Raw genomic sequence first — 18,637 nt, forward strand, 5'->3', positions numbered from 1 at the left:
GAGTTCTCTGTTGGTTCAGGAATGTACCCGAGAGGATCTTATTGCAGGAGTAGAGGATGATGCTTAAGAGAATCGATTTGACCGAACGGTTGCATCTTGTATGTGCAATTGGATAACTTTTCTAGATAATGCAGTATTCTGCTCACAATTATTTAAGCTAGTCATGAATAGTTAAGTGCATAAAGGTGTAGAGGGCAAGTGAAAGTATTTTATCAGACTGTTTGCTGTCACTGGGAAGAATACAGCCAAGCTTTGGCACACAGGCCCTTTTCACCATTTCTTTCAAAAGCCCTTCCTTTGTGAAGATGAAGATGGATGACTAACTTAATTAAAATTACTCATTCACTTAGTTCCAATGAATATGCTTGCAACATTTTTTTAAGGGGTGCCTGGAGGCTGCCCTTAAGAAAAGACTCACTGTTTGTACAAGCAGGCTGCACATGCAGACCTGGGCACAGCCCCTGGCACACTCCAGGCACCCTGTGCCTGTGCATCCCTGGTGGCTCAGTGCTCTGACAGGGTTTAAAAAGCAGGTGACCCGAAAAAAACAGCCTGGGTGCACAAATAAGGGAGTGTGCTGTACTCACAGGCATGCTGGGATGTGTCTCTAAACACATGTGTCTCTAAGAGCCAACATGTTTGTTGCGACTGCCGATGCACCTACTCAGTGCAGATGGCTTTCCAAGATTACACAGTGGTCCCACCAATAAAAGGAAAAGCTCTTTTTACTATCATCTCTATATTGTTTAGTTGAGCTCTGTAAAAATTAAACTAGGTGTAGTCGGTGCACAGTTGTAAGTTTGACAGCTACAAGAAACCCCCAAAAAACAAACAAACAAAGCAAAAACTAAAACACCAACACTTTGAAAATATTACTTTTTGGTATCTCTTCCTCTTCTTTTTTTAAATTAATTAGTTCAAATGTAGCTGAAACAAATGAAAAATAACTCTCATTATATTTTTTTGTTCTTAAAAAAAGGTTGCAAGAAATACTGGGTCAACAGCTGAAATGCACTTACAGTCTTATATAGTCAAACTCCTGGCATCTTCTTCTGCTTTCCCAGAATAGCAACCAAGTGGAGGCACAGAGGGGAAGTACATGACCCCTGCTTTTTGCTTCTTTTAGAACAGAAGGAGAAAAAAGTAGTCTAACTAAAATTTTGATTTAATAACCTATATGACATGTTTTTCATATAAATTGTGTCTAGTCTGGCATGTACTCCTGGCCTTCTACTTTCTCCAAAATCAGGTTACTATTGCTTCTTTGAGCACAGAGTTATAAAAGTAGGAAAAAAGGAAATAAAAAAAATCCACCTAACAAGTAAACATTTGGCATGTTCTAGGTAACCATCAAAAAGACAGGAAAATACTAATAGGTATAATAAGCTTGCTCCTTAACTGTCTAAACATGAAAAAGTGTGTTTTTTCTCACTGTATCTGTTTCAAATCATGAGTGCTACTTGAGAAAGCTAACAGTTTTCAGTATTTGGTCTTAAGTAATTTGCTGAGGTGCTGAAGTAGGAGGGAGGTTTCCCTGAGTTCAGAAGAAGTATGCTGCTGTTGAGCTTCTAGGGAATAAGGGCAGGCAGCACTTCTACCTTCTACTCCTCCCATCCGTGTGAAAATATATCCAGAAAATCCACAGTGCATGTTGCAGAGATGTTCAAACAAGGTGTTTCAATATCTCTAAAAATTACTCATTTTTTATTTGACTAGCACTCAGTTTTGATGAATGAAGCATCTGCCAAATCAGATGTGTTTGTGTTTATGTGTGTGTGGGGGGGTGCATGTGTGTAGATGGGTGCAGATGTGTGTATATGCATGCCTCTATACATTAAATGCTGGGAGACCCCACCTCATTTATATTCTGTTTTCTAGATTACTGGGAACAAAATGACATCACTGAACCTGGCTACCATCTTTGGCCCTAACTTGTTGCATAAGCAGAAATCTACAGACAAAGAATTCTCTGTTCAGAGCTCAGCTCGAGCTGAAGAGAGTACTGCTATCATAGCTGTCGTACAAAAGATGATTGAAAACTATGAAGCTCTTTTCATGGTAAGCAGATATCTCTTCACGTTACTCCTATGCATTTTTAAGTTAAAGGAGGAAATACCTGGTGGTGTTAAAGTAGACTAGATTAAATAAACTATGGAAACTGCATTCAGTTAGGGTCAGTTATTGGTAGAAAAGGTAGTCTGTCAAGCAGAATGCTTTGCATTAAGCAATAGTATTAAAAGTGTATACTTGTATCTTGTCTGGAATGGTTTCTGTGTAGATAAAAGAATCTTTCTTAGAAGATTCTGTCTTTGGAAATCATGGGGTTGGCTATTCAGTCGTATACTAAACAACACACCAGCATTGCTTGTTAGTTATCAAGACCAGATTGAAAATGAGCTTTCAACTGCCCCGTTTTGGAAGTCAGGGAGACAATTTTTCTGCAGGGATTTTAAGATCCTTGGTTATTTTAAGGAACAGCCTCCCCTGCCAAAGGCTTTTTTCTTGGTTGGATGCAAAGGAACAAGCAAGCTTTCTCAATTGTCAGTTAGATAAGAGGAATAAAGCATAAATCTGTGCAGTTCCTGAGTTCCCTTCTGTTCTCTTGCTGAAGTGAGGAAGTTCTTCATAAAAGGGACAATGATCTTGGACTTGGACGTGTTGTTTACTTAAGATGCAGCTTAGTTACATCACATTCCTCATGCCTACCGGTTACCTGGACAATTCATTCTGTGGCTTTACCTTTTCCTCTTTTTGTCTGCAAAATTATAAGTCAGCTCAGTTTGACTTGTTCCTGAGAGGACCCTGCTCTGGAGCAGCAGAGGCCGGTCAGACCTAGTGGTGGGCACATGTGTCTTAACAAAGCCAGTAGTCTCAAAAAGGTGAAAATAGCTTTGGTTGTTGTGTCTTGAAACTAAGTGGCACTGTATGTGACACTGAGGAGATCAGTTCCCAAAGCAAGGGGAAGAACACTCTGGAAACCTCCCTTAGTGCTCCAGCAAAGCTGGGTGCTGAATACCTTGATGGAAGAGGATGGATAAGCCTGGACTGCAGGCATACGGGCAAAATGAGCACTGTAAGGGTGAGGCGTCTACCAGATTTCAACAGGGAGAAGGGGAGAAGAGCATGAAGAAGCAGTCACGAGCCCTATCAGTTTTAGCCTCAGATGAACTTCTTTGTGGCTTTGTCATCTTTTCCCTCACACTGTATTGGCTTTCATTACATCCTTTGCTTTATTTTTATTCTTGTTCCAGTGAAACAGTAATTTTTTTTTTTTTTTTTTTTATTTTTTTAGTGCTTTTCACAGTTTGAGGAAACTTTAGGTGCTATTTTTCCTTCCACAGCAGTAAAAGAAAGTGACAGAACTGCACTCTTGTGTGAAGGTCTGCTGCCCCAGCGTGTGGATGGCACTAGCAAGTTTAAAATAATACTTGAATAAGAATACTTGCAATACTTGAAGTTTTCTTACTGTTGTTTCTCTTTAATAACACTTTAAAAGCACAGCCACATCTCAGTACATGATGCTTAGGTACACATTCCATCTTTTCAGTGTGTAAAGGGTGGGGCTTAGGGTTAGACTAACCTTACATGTGCTCTCTTTTAATTGTGAAAGCGTTTATTCCTTCTCTTCAGTGCTTGCATTTTTATCTGAAGGTTAAACACAGTGTGGGGTAAAAAAGTGAGTTTTCTTTTGTTATCCAGATTAGTTTTTCAGATTGTGGAGGCAGATTAGGATTAGATTTCAAAATGAGAGGCTAGCTGCATATGAGAGAAAGGCAAGCCTATCTCAGATGCTTTCCTGAAGCTCAAATACATTGATATTAAATCTATAGTAATGTCTAACACTGGGGAATCTCTGAGTGCTTTCACTCTTCCCATTGCTGTGACCAAATAAACAGCCCGGCAAGTTCTGCCTGTTTCCTGGAGTAATATCTAGACTCACACGTGATACTTGATCTGTAGGATTGTGTCAAATTGCTCATAGTTAGTAATTTAGGAAGCTTCTACCAGGGTTTACTTTCACCTTTTTCATGTTTTCAGCAGCAGCACAGAGAGACTTTTTGTATTCTGAAGATAATTAGCACAGTGCATCATTCAGTAATAGATGCACTGGAAGGAAAAGACTTGTGCATGTAATTGTAATAAAGCTCTGATCCTTTGAAATCAGGCAGCAGCAATTTATTTTCCAAACCCATAGGACTGGGGCCAAACCAGAACTGTTGCTTATATTGTCATTATGCTACTTACAAAAAGAATAACATCTGGACTCAAGCCTTCAGCTGTAACATACACTGAATTGCTGCTAAGGTGGTTTTATATTTGATTTATTTTTTTTTTGTTACTTTTGTATACCGGGAGGTTATAAAACTCTGATTGGCTTCAGCATTGAAACAGGAATATTTGTGAAATAAAACCTAGGAAACCAGGATGTGTTGTGGCACCCAGACCACAGTATCAGAATCATTCTGATGTATTGGTGGGTCAGGAAGGTTCTATTTGTTAGAACAACCCAGGATACTGGAGACACTTCAAGGGTCCTTCTACCCTTCTGTGCCTCAATAACCATGACTCTTTTTTAACACCCAAAATCTCAGAATGTCTGTCACTCTATTGAAGACCTGACAACCTCAGAACTCTCTGATCTGTCCCAGTATGTGCTCAACAGCTGCAACAGCTGTTATTTCAGCAGTGCCTTGGCTTCCCTTCCATCTCTGAATTTCAAGTTCTCATCCATCTACTCAGCCACAATTGCCAGTTAAACAATTAATTCAATAACAGTTATTGCAGTCCTTTTATGTCTTCCTGAGATACCAGTATAGGAGTTATCTTGTAAGTGTAAGCTTTTAATTACATGCATATAATTTCTACACTTACTTACCTAAACTGTAGTAAATTGCTACACAGAAAGAAACCCAAAACCTAGTAGAGACCATCAGTACAAATCCAGTCGATGGACCGTGTATTAATATGCCCTCATTCACTTAGATAAAAGTCCTATAACTCAATAGAACTGTTAAGTTTGAGGTTTTGCAGATGCTTTCAGTTGGAACTGAACTTCCTCTTAGCACTATTTCAGATGCGTTTTTATGGAACAGAAGACTGATTTGTTATATTTTTAATAATGAAAAATATAATATTATTTTCCTGACAAAGCCATCTTACATAGATAGATTCTTACAAGTTTATCAACTTGATATAAAGCTGAATAGTATGTAACATTACAGAAAGACATTAATTCTACTTTACCCTCAAACTTTATCTGGAGTTTATTCTACTGTATAGAAAAAACTGTTTAAACAGAGAAGTTACAGCACAGTAGATTTCCAAAAATGTATTCTTATAAAGAGAAGATAATTTATTTAAAGACTTGTGTATCAATGACCATCAGTAAGATATTTTTCCAGCTTAGAGGCTAACTACCATTTTTAAAAAGGAATATGTGGTAACACAAGTTTTTCAAAGAGATTTTGGGTCAATTCAAATTACATGATGCATATCTTCATTTATTTTCAAAGAATTTCAGTTTTTAAATAAATATGTCTTTTCTGTAACTTGACTCCCTGAATACCTCCCAAACTGAGGTATTTCCCCAAGTAATCTATCAGTAATTTTATTCCTATTTCCCAGGAAATGTCAGGGAGAACAAATGGCCCATGCAGTGTGACCTGAAGGTCAAGAGATTCAGGCTCTGATGAATTGCATCCAGAAGCATGTTGCACAGTTGATGACCCCTTGCTGAGATTGTCTTGCCTCCAGCTCCATCCGTCATGAGTGAACCTGGGCTGTTAGTTCAAGTTTCTCAGGTGGTTTCATCTGCTCCAGTGCTTTGAAGGTCGAGTTGAATGTTCCACTGTATGTGGACAAACTCACTTAAGGATTGATAAAGAGTCATGTAAAACACAGTTGATAGCACAAAGGTTACTTGGGCAGGTTTGGAGTGCCATTCATGTGTCTTTCCTGGGAGGTGCTGCTATTGTAGCAACTGAAGCTGTCAAGTGTTTTGAAGGTTCATCTCCATATAAAGTGCACTAGAGAGAGCTGGCAAATCAGAAGGCCAAACTTCAAAGAGGATGACACAAATTCTGACTGAGCCTGTTGCTAATATCCAAACTCCAGAGTGGCTGGAGATCAAGCAGGACCCACTTGTAAACCTGAGTTATGGACAGATGAACTCTGTAATTATTCAAGTTCTGATTGAGCATAAGTAATGAGTAATCCCACTGTTGCTTTCAGATATAATACCCAACTAGATACCAATGGGTTATTCAACAGTAGTCAGCATTTGTTAATGTACAAAGTGATCTTTAGCCCTACTTCACTTGTTGTGACATGAAGTTTCTCTTCTAAGTGGAAGCTTCTGAATATCTATTTTATATAATCTCCGTAAATGTACTTGCACTTGGTCTTTTAGATTGAGCATAGTACCAGAATTAATGTATGTAAACAGATATTAATCTCCAACTAAGTATTTTTTGTTGTCTTTGTAGGTTTCCCCTGACCTACAGAATGAAGTGCTCATTAGCCTGTTAGAGACGGACCCGGATGTTGTGGACTATTTGTTGAGGAGGAAAGCTTCCCAGTCATCGTGAGTAATCTGATTTTTCATAATCCCTGTTTCTACTGGGAATTTCTGTCTCCCACTGGAAGTGTTCGAAAGGTTCTAATTTTCCACAGCTCTTCTGCACTGTCTACAGTGGAGTAGAAGTACCCTTCCCATTACACAGACTCTGCCAAAGAAATTATGACTCTTGTACAGTGTTTTCTAGAGACAAATCTTGATTCCTGGCAGAGGAAAGATTGTGTCCTGCTGCAGGGAACAGAATGACATTTACATAAAAATATTCAGTGCACTATTATCTGACGGGATGTATTCTAGTGATCTACTGGTTCATGTCTTGGGTTTGTTGTACTCTTCAGTAACAGAAGGCGTGTTACTATCCTTGAAACACAGCCTTACGTGCCTTAACACAATCACGGCCAACCCTTTGACCAGTTTGTTGTTTTTTTCCTACTGTACATGCATAGGACATTGTAAACAAGTCAACTGCCACAACAGCAGGTTTATGGAGACTCTTTGGATGTTATTTAATTGTATGCTTTGTGAAAGAACCGAAGCGAAAATAAAATCACAGCGGTCACTACTGCAGTTATGATCCATAACATATTCCAACTTTGAGTATGGTGTATATATGCCTAAACCTGTGTGCCTTAACACTGTGAGCCTGTACATTCGGATTAACGGGATTCCTGGCTTTCTCATGGGACACACAGTCATTGCCTTTATTCTGTTGAATCCCAATACATCAGACCCAAAAATTACAAAATTTGACAAGCTTGCTGTAAGTAATTTTTAAGGAGCATCCTAGACTCTTAAGCTCTCTGGGACAGATTGGACTTTGTCTTCCTGTGTGTTTGGAAAGTGCCTAGTGCATTCAGATTATAATTAAAATTGAATTAGTACAGTCAGCTCTGATTTTTTTTCTCTCCCTCTGAGCATTGTATAGTTAGAGGTAATGTAATAGTGTGCCTGTCTTTAAAGGAAGAGGTATAAAAGAAATAGTATAATTAACACATGGAAGAAAAAGCTTTCTTTCATTATAAAAATTAAAACCAAAAATACATGAGAATATATCATGTATTGTAAAGGATTTTATTAGTTGTTTGACTTAACTACATGAACACGTAACATGCAGTAGCAAATTATCACAGATCATCTGATTTGTGGTGATTGTCTCTGTGTGCTTTCTTGGTGTACCACAGACATTAAATCATTTCAGTTCATTTATGTCTGGCTGACAAGTAGCCGTGTGTATCTTTAGATCACAATAAATGCAGGATAATTACAGGTACCTTCATTGTCTTCTACACTTGTTTCACATTTGCCATGATCCAAGACCACAATTAGGAGAGATACTGCAAATCACATGACATATGGTGAAGTCTGTAGAGACTTCTTTCTTTAAGCCCCCTATTTGGAATGATCATATTATTTCTAACTCAAGCTAATAAAAAGCTTCATGCTGGGTTTCACCACCTATATGTAATAATATGAAGACATAAAATTATATCTCATGTGTGGCTACACATCAATTGATCATAAATTTGTCACAAATCATTGTGGATCTAACAGATTATTGTTAGATCCTGTTTCCTTTAAGTTAATCACCTTTCCTTGAGCTTCCTTACTTTTCTGCCAGCATGCACACCCACAGGAGAAAAGGGATCTTTTGTGCAAAACTGGTCTACAACTGACAAGAGGAGTTTTGTAAGAAAAGGTTACAAAACCAAATAGGAACATATAGCTACACTAGTACCAAGTTGTTGTATTTTCAGTAGTGGGCAGATGAAGTATCACTGAGGTAGGGAAAACTTACTGTCATTTTTCTTCTACTCTGCTAATATTTAAGTGATTTATTCTTAATGAAACATGCTTTCACTGTGATTCCAACTTTTTATTAAGATATTCCAGGCAAGTTGCTTAGTGTTATTGCTAGAAGTGTGATGCTCTTAAGAGATTAATTTGTTTCAGAACATAATTTTCATCTTGAGGCTACATATTTGATGCTATTTTTCCTGTAAGAAATGTGAGGCAGCAGACAACAAGGAGATGTTGGTCTTGATTTGATAAAAATGAGCCTCCAAAATATGTCCTTATTATTCTTGGAAATTTCCTGGTCATGTACTCAAGATCCAAATTTGGATCTGTGGAACAGAAAACTTTATGTGTTCTCGAGACAATCTGCATCAGAAAAGCTAGTTGGCTGCATAGCATACAGTATGGAATAATTTTCAAGATGTTAATGTCGTATTAATGGCTCTGAAGGTCCTGCTGCTGCAATTGCCCTCACATCTCTGCTTTTGATGTCATTACAAATGCTTTCTTGGCTCTGACCTAACAGAGGAAACAATCTCTTTTCCTCACCAGAGGAGGGCAAATCAGATGTTCCTCATCTTTCCATTCTCTTAAGAGCTGAGCATCACGAATGCTGTGCCAGGGAGTTTATGGAAGTTATTTGTGGTAAAGCAGTAATTACTGTTGGCAGCAATTATGAAGTGTGCTTTTGTGGATGACTTCCTAATGTTTTGTATGTCGGCTTGATGACAATGGAATTTGGGGGTTCCAGCTGTAAGATGAAGCATCTTTAAACTAACACAAAAATAAAATCTGTTTCTTATGATTATTTATTGCTAATCATAGTTAGTAGTCCTTTCAGAGTGAAGGAGTTTTAAAGTGACAGAATTTTCAAATGTCTTTGGATGATAGTGATGGGTTTTAATCCATCCTAACGTGTGGCACAAAGGTGAAGCCATGCAAACAGGCCATACAGTATGTCATATATGCAGTTTTCAAAGCTGCAGAGGCTCTCTGAATCTTTGAGTCCTCTACCCTGTTACAGTAGCAACCACATCATAATCCAGTAATAGTCTGTTTTCTTGGTGTCACCTGCTTTGCTCAAATATGTGTGGAAATTACTACTGTGTGCTGCCAAACCGTCACACTCTGTATGATTTGCCTCTTGTAAGACATTGTTTTCCCACTCAGAAGCTTTAAGGTATAACAGAAAAGGATTTCTGCCAAAACCAGAAGGGATTTCCTGTTCTGACGACCTTGATGCCAGGGGAAAAGTAGGAATATCCCCAGCAGAAGTAATTATTAACATTTTCGAATTCACCCATGCAAGTAGACTCTGGCAGATAACATCAGTTCAGCAGGATGCCAGTTAAAAGGGAAAAGCCCAAGAGTCCTCCATAGTGTAGTTGATTTTTAGTTTGGAATCTGAAATAGTATTTTCTGAACACATATGTCATAGGTTTCTTCTGCAGTGTTCAAATCTTCCAGTCTTTATGTAACCACTTTTAAAATCTTTTCCTTAACATAGTTTATAACCACAAGAAAATACTTTATCTGCCTTCCCATTTCTCACATTTAATAGTACATAATGTTCTGTTATTCTTCGTGTAGACCGTAATTTGCCCTTATTTATAGACTGCATATAGACAAATGGGTATCTCGCACAGAATTTACATTTGCCTCCCAATTTAGTTTTTACCCAGTATAGGGGTAGAGAATCTCAAAGCTATCCAGGGGAAGATGACTTTTGAATTTTAGTAAACATCTGTTTGCTACTGAACTCAAACCATAAAGGGAACAGATGCAAAAGATTTGTTGTAAGGAATATGTGAGAATTCATTCTTTATTTGGAAAGATGCTAGCTGAAGTCTTTTGCAAGTTGTGTTTTATTTTGTTCATGAAGAGCATGGTAAAGCTGCAAATGTATGAGATCAATTTCCAACTTTGAAGCGTTCAATCCATTTTCATGGTTTCTTGTAGTAAGATTGGCAGAGACCACAGGCATTTTCTTTGATTTCTAAAACTATTTTTTAAAACAAATTTGAAACTGGTATTTTATATATATAATTGCATGGGCTTACTAGCAGAAACTGTACATGAATTTAGAAACTTGAACATTTGGATCTTTCCAAAGACTTGACAGTTTCCATTCAAGTAAATGTTTATCAGGAGCTCTGTCTTGAGAAGAGATAGACTGTAAAAGGTGGTGCTCTTGCCAAGAAAGGTTGGACCAGATGATCCTTATGGTCCCTTCCAACCTGGTATTCTGTGATTCAAGGTAAGACATGAAATCAATGTTTCACAAAGATCAAGTTTATGTTCCTGCATTCTCTCATTTCCATTTCCCTTCCCCCTATTCCTTGTGTTACCTTGTCATGGCTAAGGGTGGTGTCCCTCTCTCTTTGCCCTGTGCAACACAGACAGGTTTTGATCCTGTAATGATTTACATGTGATAAACCTTACTGGTGTCACCGTTAGCACTAAGTACATCTGTATGCTTCCCTTTTCTCTCAGGTCTTTCTGATTGTTCTAAAATTCCCAAGACATTGCTTAAATCTTGTCTTAAATCACACTCACTACATAAGCTTTTTTAGAACTTAGGAGGGCAGAAAGAAAGGAGTAAGGGACAAAAAAATATTTGTGATAGAATTGTACATACTTTTAAACCCATGATTCTTCAGTGTGTGGCTGTTTATAGATTAATTTGCGCTGGACTCATCTTCAGATAAGAAGTTGAGATGGGAAGTTATATAATTGAGGCATGATTTACTTTGTGTTTGTTTTGGTGGTTTGTTTTCTGGTTTGTTTTTGTTTGTGTTTTTGTTGTTTTTTTGTTGGGGTTTTTTGGTTGGTGTTTTGTTTTGTTTTGTTTTTTTAATGACTCCCCAGCATTACTGTACCAACCACACTAAGAAGCCTGGGACAGCTCTGCTTTACCAAATGGCAGCTCTGTTTTTTGAGATTACTTCTGTTAAGGTTCAGGACCAGTTCAGTGATGGATTTCTTGCTGGGAGTTACTGAGAAGTAAACTTAGTTAATTCATTCCCAGCACTTTATGGTTGGTTTTATACTGAAAAAAAAATAATAATATAATAATCATTAATAATCATGATGTTGAGCGTATATATTTTATGGTTTGAGACATGCAATGTGTAAATTGGCCAGGAAAAAAAAATCAACAGCTCAAAAGTGGTGTTAGGTTTTATGATTGTTTCTGTATTGATATTTAGTGTGGTATGGCTAGCCTGCCTTTATTTTCTTTCTTCAATTTTATTTAATTTGTCTGAAAAGAGGTTATTGTTCCATAACAAGTAATGTACTTTGGCTGCTCTCTCAGTTCAAGCTCTCTTTGTGTTTGACTCTGAGAAGGGCTGACTATTTTCAGTTCACATTTACAAGAATGAGCCCGTGTCACATCACATGCAATTAGAGCAGATATTAATGTGAGGTCACTGAGAGAAGTGTTTGACTCAAGAGAAGCAAAGATAAGCATCTAAGAAACAAAGATCAAGGTGCAGAGAAATGAAAAATGAGGAATAGAAATATAAGTTAGGGACAACCAATATGAAAAAAAGTTATCTTTTTTTCAGAGTATTTCTGCATATTATTTGGGAGGTTCAGTAACTCACAAGGTGCCTCCTATCTGCGTAGTAAATCATAACAGTTCAAGAAATCTCCCTCTGTGTTCCTAACACAATTCAAAAATGAGAGTTGTCTCTCTGAGCCTTGGCTGGACTCTGGTGGGTGTTCTGTTTGCCTTTTTTTTTGGTCAAAATTAAATACAGGCTGGGCTATCTGTGACATAAAGGTGAAAGGGTAGAAGAAGTTGCAGAAGTTATCTGCAGAGCCAGTTGTTTGTTGCCTCCATCAGAAGTATGGTAGATACACCTGCTTGTACCCTGTAGAATATTTACCTTCTGATGGCTCTAGAAGAGGGTCCTTCTCACAGTGTGGGAGGCAAGCTAAGGTTTTGATTCCTCTGACTGTGTAATACTTCAGAATGGAAGAAATTATTTTAGCATGCTGCTTAGTATCAAACTAATCTTCCCTGTCATGGCCTCAGATTTACTGTTGCAACAAGCTAAATTGTCAAGGTAACATAAGGAATTGATTCACTATTTAATTTCCTGTGCTGAACTGTATGGTAATGTCTTTTTTGTTATTTTTTTTTTTTTTTCTTGACAGCAACATCTTTCGATTTTTAGTGGCCTCTGCTGGCCACTTTGTGGCAAAGTTTTACTCATGGAAAATTCACATCTGTACTGCTTCTGAAGTGTTTCATTTCAGCAGCTGCAATCATACTCCTGTATTTGATTTTATTTGTATGATGTCAGACTGCACCTGTAGTTGTGAACATAAATCATTTTTCATTAACAGCAGTTTGTTTATCAAAATTTCTCAGGAGCCCTGAGATGCTGCGGTCAGAAGGTTCCTACTCCACTGGAGGAAGACATTCTTCCACAGACTCCAACAAAGCCTCAAGCGGAGATGTTTCCCCGTACGACAACAACTCCCCGGTACTGTCTGAGCGCTCACTGATGGCAATGCAAGAAGAAGTTGCCCGCAGTCCAGATAAGCTGTACAGGGTACCTGAACAGTACACGCTGGTTGGACATTTGCAGCCCAAGACAAAGGAGAATTCTTCTGCATCAGAGGCTGGAAAAGGTACGGTACCTCCTGCTCGGGTTCCTCCTCCTCAGTGAATGATGGGGGTTTCTGAAGTCATTGAAAAATGTCATTGTTGTATTATCAGCTATCGGGAGTTGAGGAGCAATAGTGTAAATAATCTTGCAAGAAATGACTGACCAACATCCTTTTTTTGTGTTGGGCCCGAAAGGTCTGTGCTGAGTCCTCCTCATTAGCTCAGCCAGCCATCAGGGATGTTCTTGGTATGGCATTTCTCCAAACCTGGAGCTATTATTTAGGAAAACAATTATGTGTATCCTGCTTTTCAGCCTGGCTGTGACAGCATGGCAAAGACTGATTTCTAGTCCAGCTTCATAGGACTGTAATACCTGCAAGGTTATGGGTCTGGACTTCAGAAAAATCTGAGACTTTAAGATGCCAAGCTACAATTTTTCTCAAATTGAAAAGAATTACCTCAACACCCTCTCACTGGACAACACAGCTGAGCTGTACGGCATTACATCGCTACTGATACACAGCTAGCAATACTAGTGCAGGGATCCATAATTTCCGTAGCAATCTAGGGAGTGCACACCTGAATGATTTCTTCTGTAAAGAACGGTGGTTTAAACTGAGAGTTCACGAGCACATCAAGATTGTTTTCATTTAAAAAAGATATATTTTTTCTAAAATTTATGTTCATAAAATGCATATTTAGTGAGCCAAATTTCAGGAACTTTCAGTTTATAGGGATGCAGATAACTGTTTGGTGGTATTTTTAAAACCATTACATTTCAGAAGTACTGATTAGGCACTTAATTCGCTTTGGAATTAATTGGATTTAGACTATCTCAATTATATGCTTTATAAAAGCCAGTGGACATTTATCTTCTGTATTCAGCATCGAAATCTCTGAATTGGTTTCAAAATTTGGTCAGATTTCTAGTCAGTTATGAACAGGAAATTGCATGAAGTTTTATCATATTAACCATCTTTTGGACTTCAATATGCCTCGCAGCAATACTGGACCATGACAAATTAGGAAATTCCATTACTGTAAGATGGAATCAGAAGCAAGTATGAACCAGTTATAATCCAGCACAATGCCTGACTGAGGACATTTTATTAAGTCTCTTTTCTGTGACAGTGCTTCTGTGTAAGACCCAAGCGATACTGCCAGTGACAGAACGTGCCTTACAGTGAGCCCTGGGCCTGGGGCTACATGAGGGAGCTTTGCTATTCTTTCCCATTAAAAGCACAAGTACTACCTTCTGTTGACCCGATTCTCCTGTTCTTGTGCAAATTCCCCCACTGACTTCAGTAAGGCTTAAGGGAAATTATCCTTTCAGCAAAGGCAAGGCATCCTGCCCATACTGAGCTTACTGAATCCATTCCAGGATGTGAACCTGAAACAGCAAGTAACTGTGAACAAATATATTTGAGATGTTTGTGTTAGGTGCACAGTAAGTCAGATGCTAGTACATGTTAACAACTTTGATACCTTGAGTAAGATTTCACCATTCCAGTTGTATGTTTCTAAATAACTGCTTTAAGAGGATCGATTCATCATCTTCTTTCTGCTCTTACTGCTATTTAGGTGTTTCCGAAGATCATTTTGATATCTGGGGCACCTGGCATTCAACGCTGAAAAGTGGCTGCAAAGATCCAGCAATGACAGGTCAGTTATTTCTTAAGTTTTAAGTCCAAATCTAGGAAACACATAAACAGTTTCTTGCTTTGGGGAAATCTCAGTGGAAACCATTAGGAGAAGAATTTACATTGCCCAGAGTTGAACTTTTAAAAGGTGACCGTTCAATAAAATACAGAGGAGCATAGCAGTTGTACAAATGTGGCAACATTTCAAACCGTCACAAGATAATTTTAAAAGTCATTTTAAAATTGCTCCAAGAAATAGTTTTATGTTCTTCTAAAAGTCATTGGAAGGTAGATACCCGATGGGGATTTGAGAACAGCTGCCTTGGTGACACAAGCAGAGGCTGTTGTGAGGTTGGCAGCCCTGGGTGCTGACCCTGCCACTGTCTGGTGTGGTCCCAGCAAGGCCCTGGCCCATCCTGCCTTTTTTTTTTGTTTCATCTGCACCCACCTCACAGAGGAACAGTGAGACTAGAACATCCCCCCTGATTTTCAGGCATTTGAAAGACTTTAAGTGCTGCAAGGCTTTATGTCAGAGCAAAGTATTAGAGTAACCTGGTAATATATTAGATTTGGTTCAAGTAGATGTAAGGCTGGTGCTGTGCATCCTCAGGTTCACCTGGTGGTGAAGCTGATGCACCTTCAGTCACATGACCTGATGATAAAAGCCCCCATCCTTTTTCTACAGTGTGACGCAGGAAAAAAGTAATAATTGCTAAATGCCATGTAAATGATTATGCAGACCGATGTCCCTGCTCATTGCAGGGAGGTTGGACTAGGTGACCTTTGAAGGTCCCTTCCAACCCAAACTATTATATCGTTCCATGATTCTGTTATCTTTCTGGCTCTGGCCCCCAGGTTCTTACGGGAACATTTACGAAAGCAGCTTGCTGCGACCCGGACAGTGCTCTCTTTCCCAGGGGAACCTCGCCGCATATTCTCCTCGGTGGCAGGGCAGCTCCTCCGAATTGGACACCAGCAGGCAGGTCATGCGAAGGAGCCAGACGACTGCTGCCATTCCTGAGTGTCAGCTCCATCCCTTGGTGTCTCGGGTGTACAGTAACCCGCATATTGAAGTCGGCAATAGTTCAGACCTGTCACACTCCAAGTCGGAGCGGCACTTGACTTTAAGCAGTGTGGAGGACCTCAGTGAGCGTGACTCAAACGCAGGTTGTTCGCAAAGCACAGCCAAGCCCTCTTACAGAAAAGAGCGGCCACCACCTCCCTACCCAGGCCCAGCAAAACCAGGCTCCTCATTGTCACAGCGATCAAGCGTTTCTTCAACATTGCACTCTTTGTGGAAACTTCAACGCCAAGATAAAAGTTCAGGAACCAGAGCAGCTGGAGGACCACCCGCCAAAGCCCCTGACCAGGCTACCTCTAGGCAGGAGCAGCCGGCCCCACACACCCAGGCGGGTCACATCTACTCCACAGCACCTCACAGTCCAAACAGTAAAAACGTTTCTGAGGCAGACTGGCATGATTGGCAAAGGGAGAGGTGGCAAATTTGGGAGCTTTTATCAGCTGATAACCCCGATGCCCTCCCAGAAACCCTTGTATGATTGGACTCTGCAGAGCTGCTGATGATTAAGTTGAAGGTGTCCCTGCTTAGTGCGGGGGGCTTGGACTAGATGAACTCTGAAGGTCCCTTCCAACCCAAACTGTTCTATGGTTGTGTACCTATGCCTCTGTCTCATAGGAAAACAACAGTGACATTGGAAAATGGGGGGGGCTTGTTTGTTTTATACCAACTGAATTGCATATACTTTTTTTTAAATGTTCACTTTTAATTTCTTAACAGCACTGTCAAGCAGTCCATTTACAAATACAGTATGTTCCTGTTTTACAGCAAGCTTTTGAGAAAAATCAAGATGAAGATTTTAGTCTAACTCTATATCCACATGCTGTGTATAAAACTGTTGCTTTGATGTTGCTAAAATATATTTATATATCTGCAGTTTTGATGATTGTATATTCTGTAATAAGTATTGTATGATAATCATATGTTATGTTTTCATATACAGATGTCAACCAATCATGACTGCTTTCTTTTTTTTTTTTTTTTAAATCACTGCACTTACATTACCGTGATATGCATTGGAATTCTATAGAAAGTGCACAAGCTGGTTTCTGTGCTTATATAAAAAAACTGTTAAAGAGGGAAGTTATCCTTCTTTTCACTGCCTATTGAAAAACACTAAGATAGAGTGGAACATGAAAAGCCATATATTTTATAAGGGTAGTGATGAGCTTAGAGGGGAAAATACCAAATATTTTTTTTTCTTATAAATATATTTGCAAACAAAATTAAAATTTGATACAAGATTGTAAAATAGTTTTTTTAGATTCTGGTAGGAAGCATCTCAAGTAAGAGCAAGGCCGTGCCTAAACCAACTAAGGATGTAGTGTAGAGATCTGCCCTCCCATTCTAGATGAAAACCAATGTTACATATACAGGATATAATATATATATTTATAAATGTATGATTTCATGTATTGTTCTAAAACAATAAACTGGAATCAGAATTTTAGAAACCCAAACCAAATAAACTGAGGTGTGTAACAACTGGGAAAGAATATGGCTTTTCCTTTGAAATAATAAAGCTTCAGCATCAAGAAAGTTAGAGAAAGACGAAAAATGCAGACAGACAACACGAAAGGGAGTCACACAGAGTTTCAGAAATGAACATGACATTTGGCATGTTCACAGCTGCATTTCTATAAATACTGTGCCAAATTCTGGGTCAATAGTGCTTCTTCAATAACTGTATGTTGCGTTGTTAAGTGTTGCTGTTTTACACGTGTTCTGGTGATTTTAAATTGCAAAATTGTTTATGGCCAGCAGGTGGCAATGTACTTCAGTATTCTAGAGCAAATTCTTTTTATCACTTGGTAAGGGAAAGTGTATCCTATCAAAATAATTTTATAAAACATATTAGTCTTAATGAAATTGAAGGCTTACTCAGTGATGTTGTCTTTAAGTTCTATCTTGTGCCATAATGATGGAATAAAAAGCTAAGCAAAATAATGAGCATGTTTTTTGCTCCTTTTGTTTGTTTGTTTATGTACAAATTGATGTGTTTTTATTACATTCTTGACGGTCTCTGTCAAAAACATCTGAAAGGCTTAGGAGCTTAGGACCACTTTCAAACATGACTTAAATATACACAATCCAAGGTTTTACTTGAGTTTTAGGCTTAAAATCCATCATATGAAGAGTCTGCCCATCGTACATCCATTTCCCAAGAGAAGTTATAAGATAAAAGCACCAACCCAAGTAGAAAGGGGCAGGTTTTGGCCTTTCACTGTTGCAGCACTGTCAGGCTGGCCAACTGTTTTTATGAATACTACGTTCAGAATAAATCTCATCTCTCCTTGTGTTTACTGTCTTTATATGAGACTTGATAGGAAAAGGTTCTTGCATGTAGCTTGTTGTATAAACTCTGTGTCAATTACCCAAAAACACCCACCCCAAATTAAAAAGATAGTGGAATATGAGGAAGGACAAAAATGAGCTCTCACAAGCATTCTTCACTATTTGATCTTGTCACAATATGGTCCCAGGCTCGATACAGATTTGCTATGGGGAATTACAGCTCCCTAATAGTCTTCAAAACCAGGCATAGTGTAAATCCTGCTACAGAAGATACTCTAGTCACTAGATGTCAATCTCTTCATTATAAATCCCTTTCTAAATATAGAAGCACCTGCACATTTTTAACAATTTTAGTTAAAGATATCTGATGATTACTTAGCCTCATAAAGAGCTTGCTTTTTGCCAGTACCTCACTCTATATATATGTGTATATATGTTTATATTACCTTCTATATGGAGTTTATGCAAAAATCAAGAACAAAAAACAAGACCACTGATGGAGGACAGCGTTGTCTGCACGCATTTCAATATACGATTGATTGGAAGAAAAGAGATACAGAATAGATTCGAAATTAAAGTAGTGTTTGCCAAGATTACATTCTTGCACTCTGTTATTTTCATTTGAACAGGAC

The 18,637-nt window shown here is 38.5% G+C and overlaps 1 protein-coding gene across 9 annotated transcripts in view; it reads left to right on the plus strand.

Annotated features, from left to right (window-relative positions):
- Positions 1-17,657, plus strand: part of ARHGAP6 (Rho GTPase activating protein 6) — a 335,136-nt gene extending 317,479 nt beyond the window's left edge. For all 9 annotated transcript variants that reach the window (XM_065073365.1, XM_021300814.2, XM_021300816.2 and 6 more), the window contains 5 exons: positions 1,879-2,058; positions 6,486-6,583; positions 12,753-13,015; positions 14,574-14,654; positions 15,488-17,657. In XM_065073365.1, the coding sequence (XP_064929437.1) occupies positions 1,879-2,058; positions 6,486-6,583; positions 12,753-13,015; positions 14,574-14,654; positions 15,488-16,191 (1,326 nt within the window). In that variant the 3' untranslated portion in view covers positions 16,192-17,657. The remainder of the gene's footprint in view (positions 1-1,878; positions 2,059-6,485; positions 6,584-12,752; positions 13,016-14,573; positions 14,655-15,487) is intronic.
- The last annotated feature ends 980 nt before the right edge of the window (positions 17,658-18,637 follow it).

Source organism: Columba livia, chromosome 1, assembly GCF_036013475.1.
Source record: "Columba livia isolate bColLiv1 breed racing homer chromosome 1, bColLiv1.pat.W.v2, whole genome shotgun sequence".
NCBI classification, from domain to species: Eukaryota; Metazoa; Chordata; class Aves; order Columbiformes; family Columbidae; genus Columba; species Columba livia.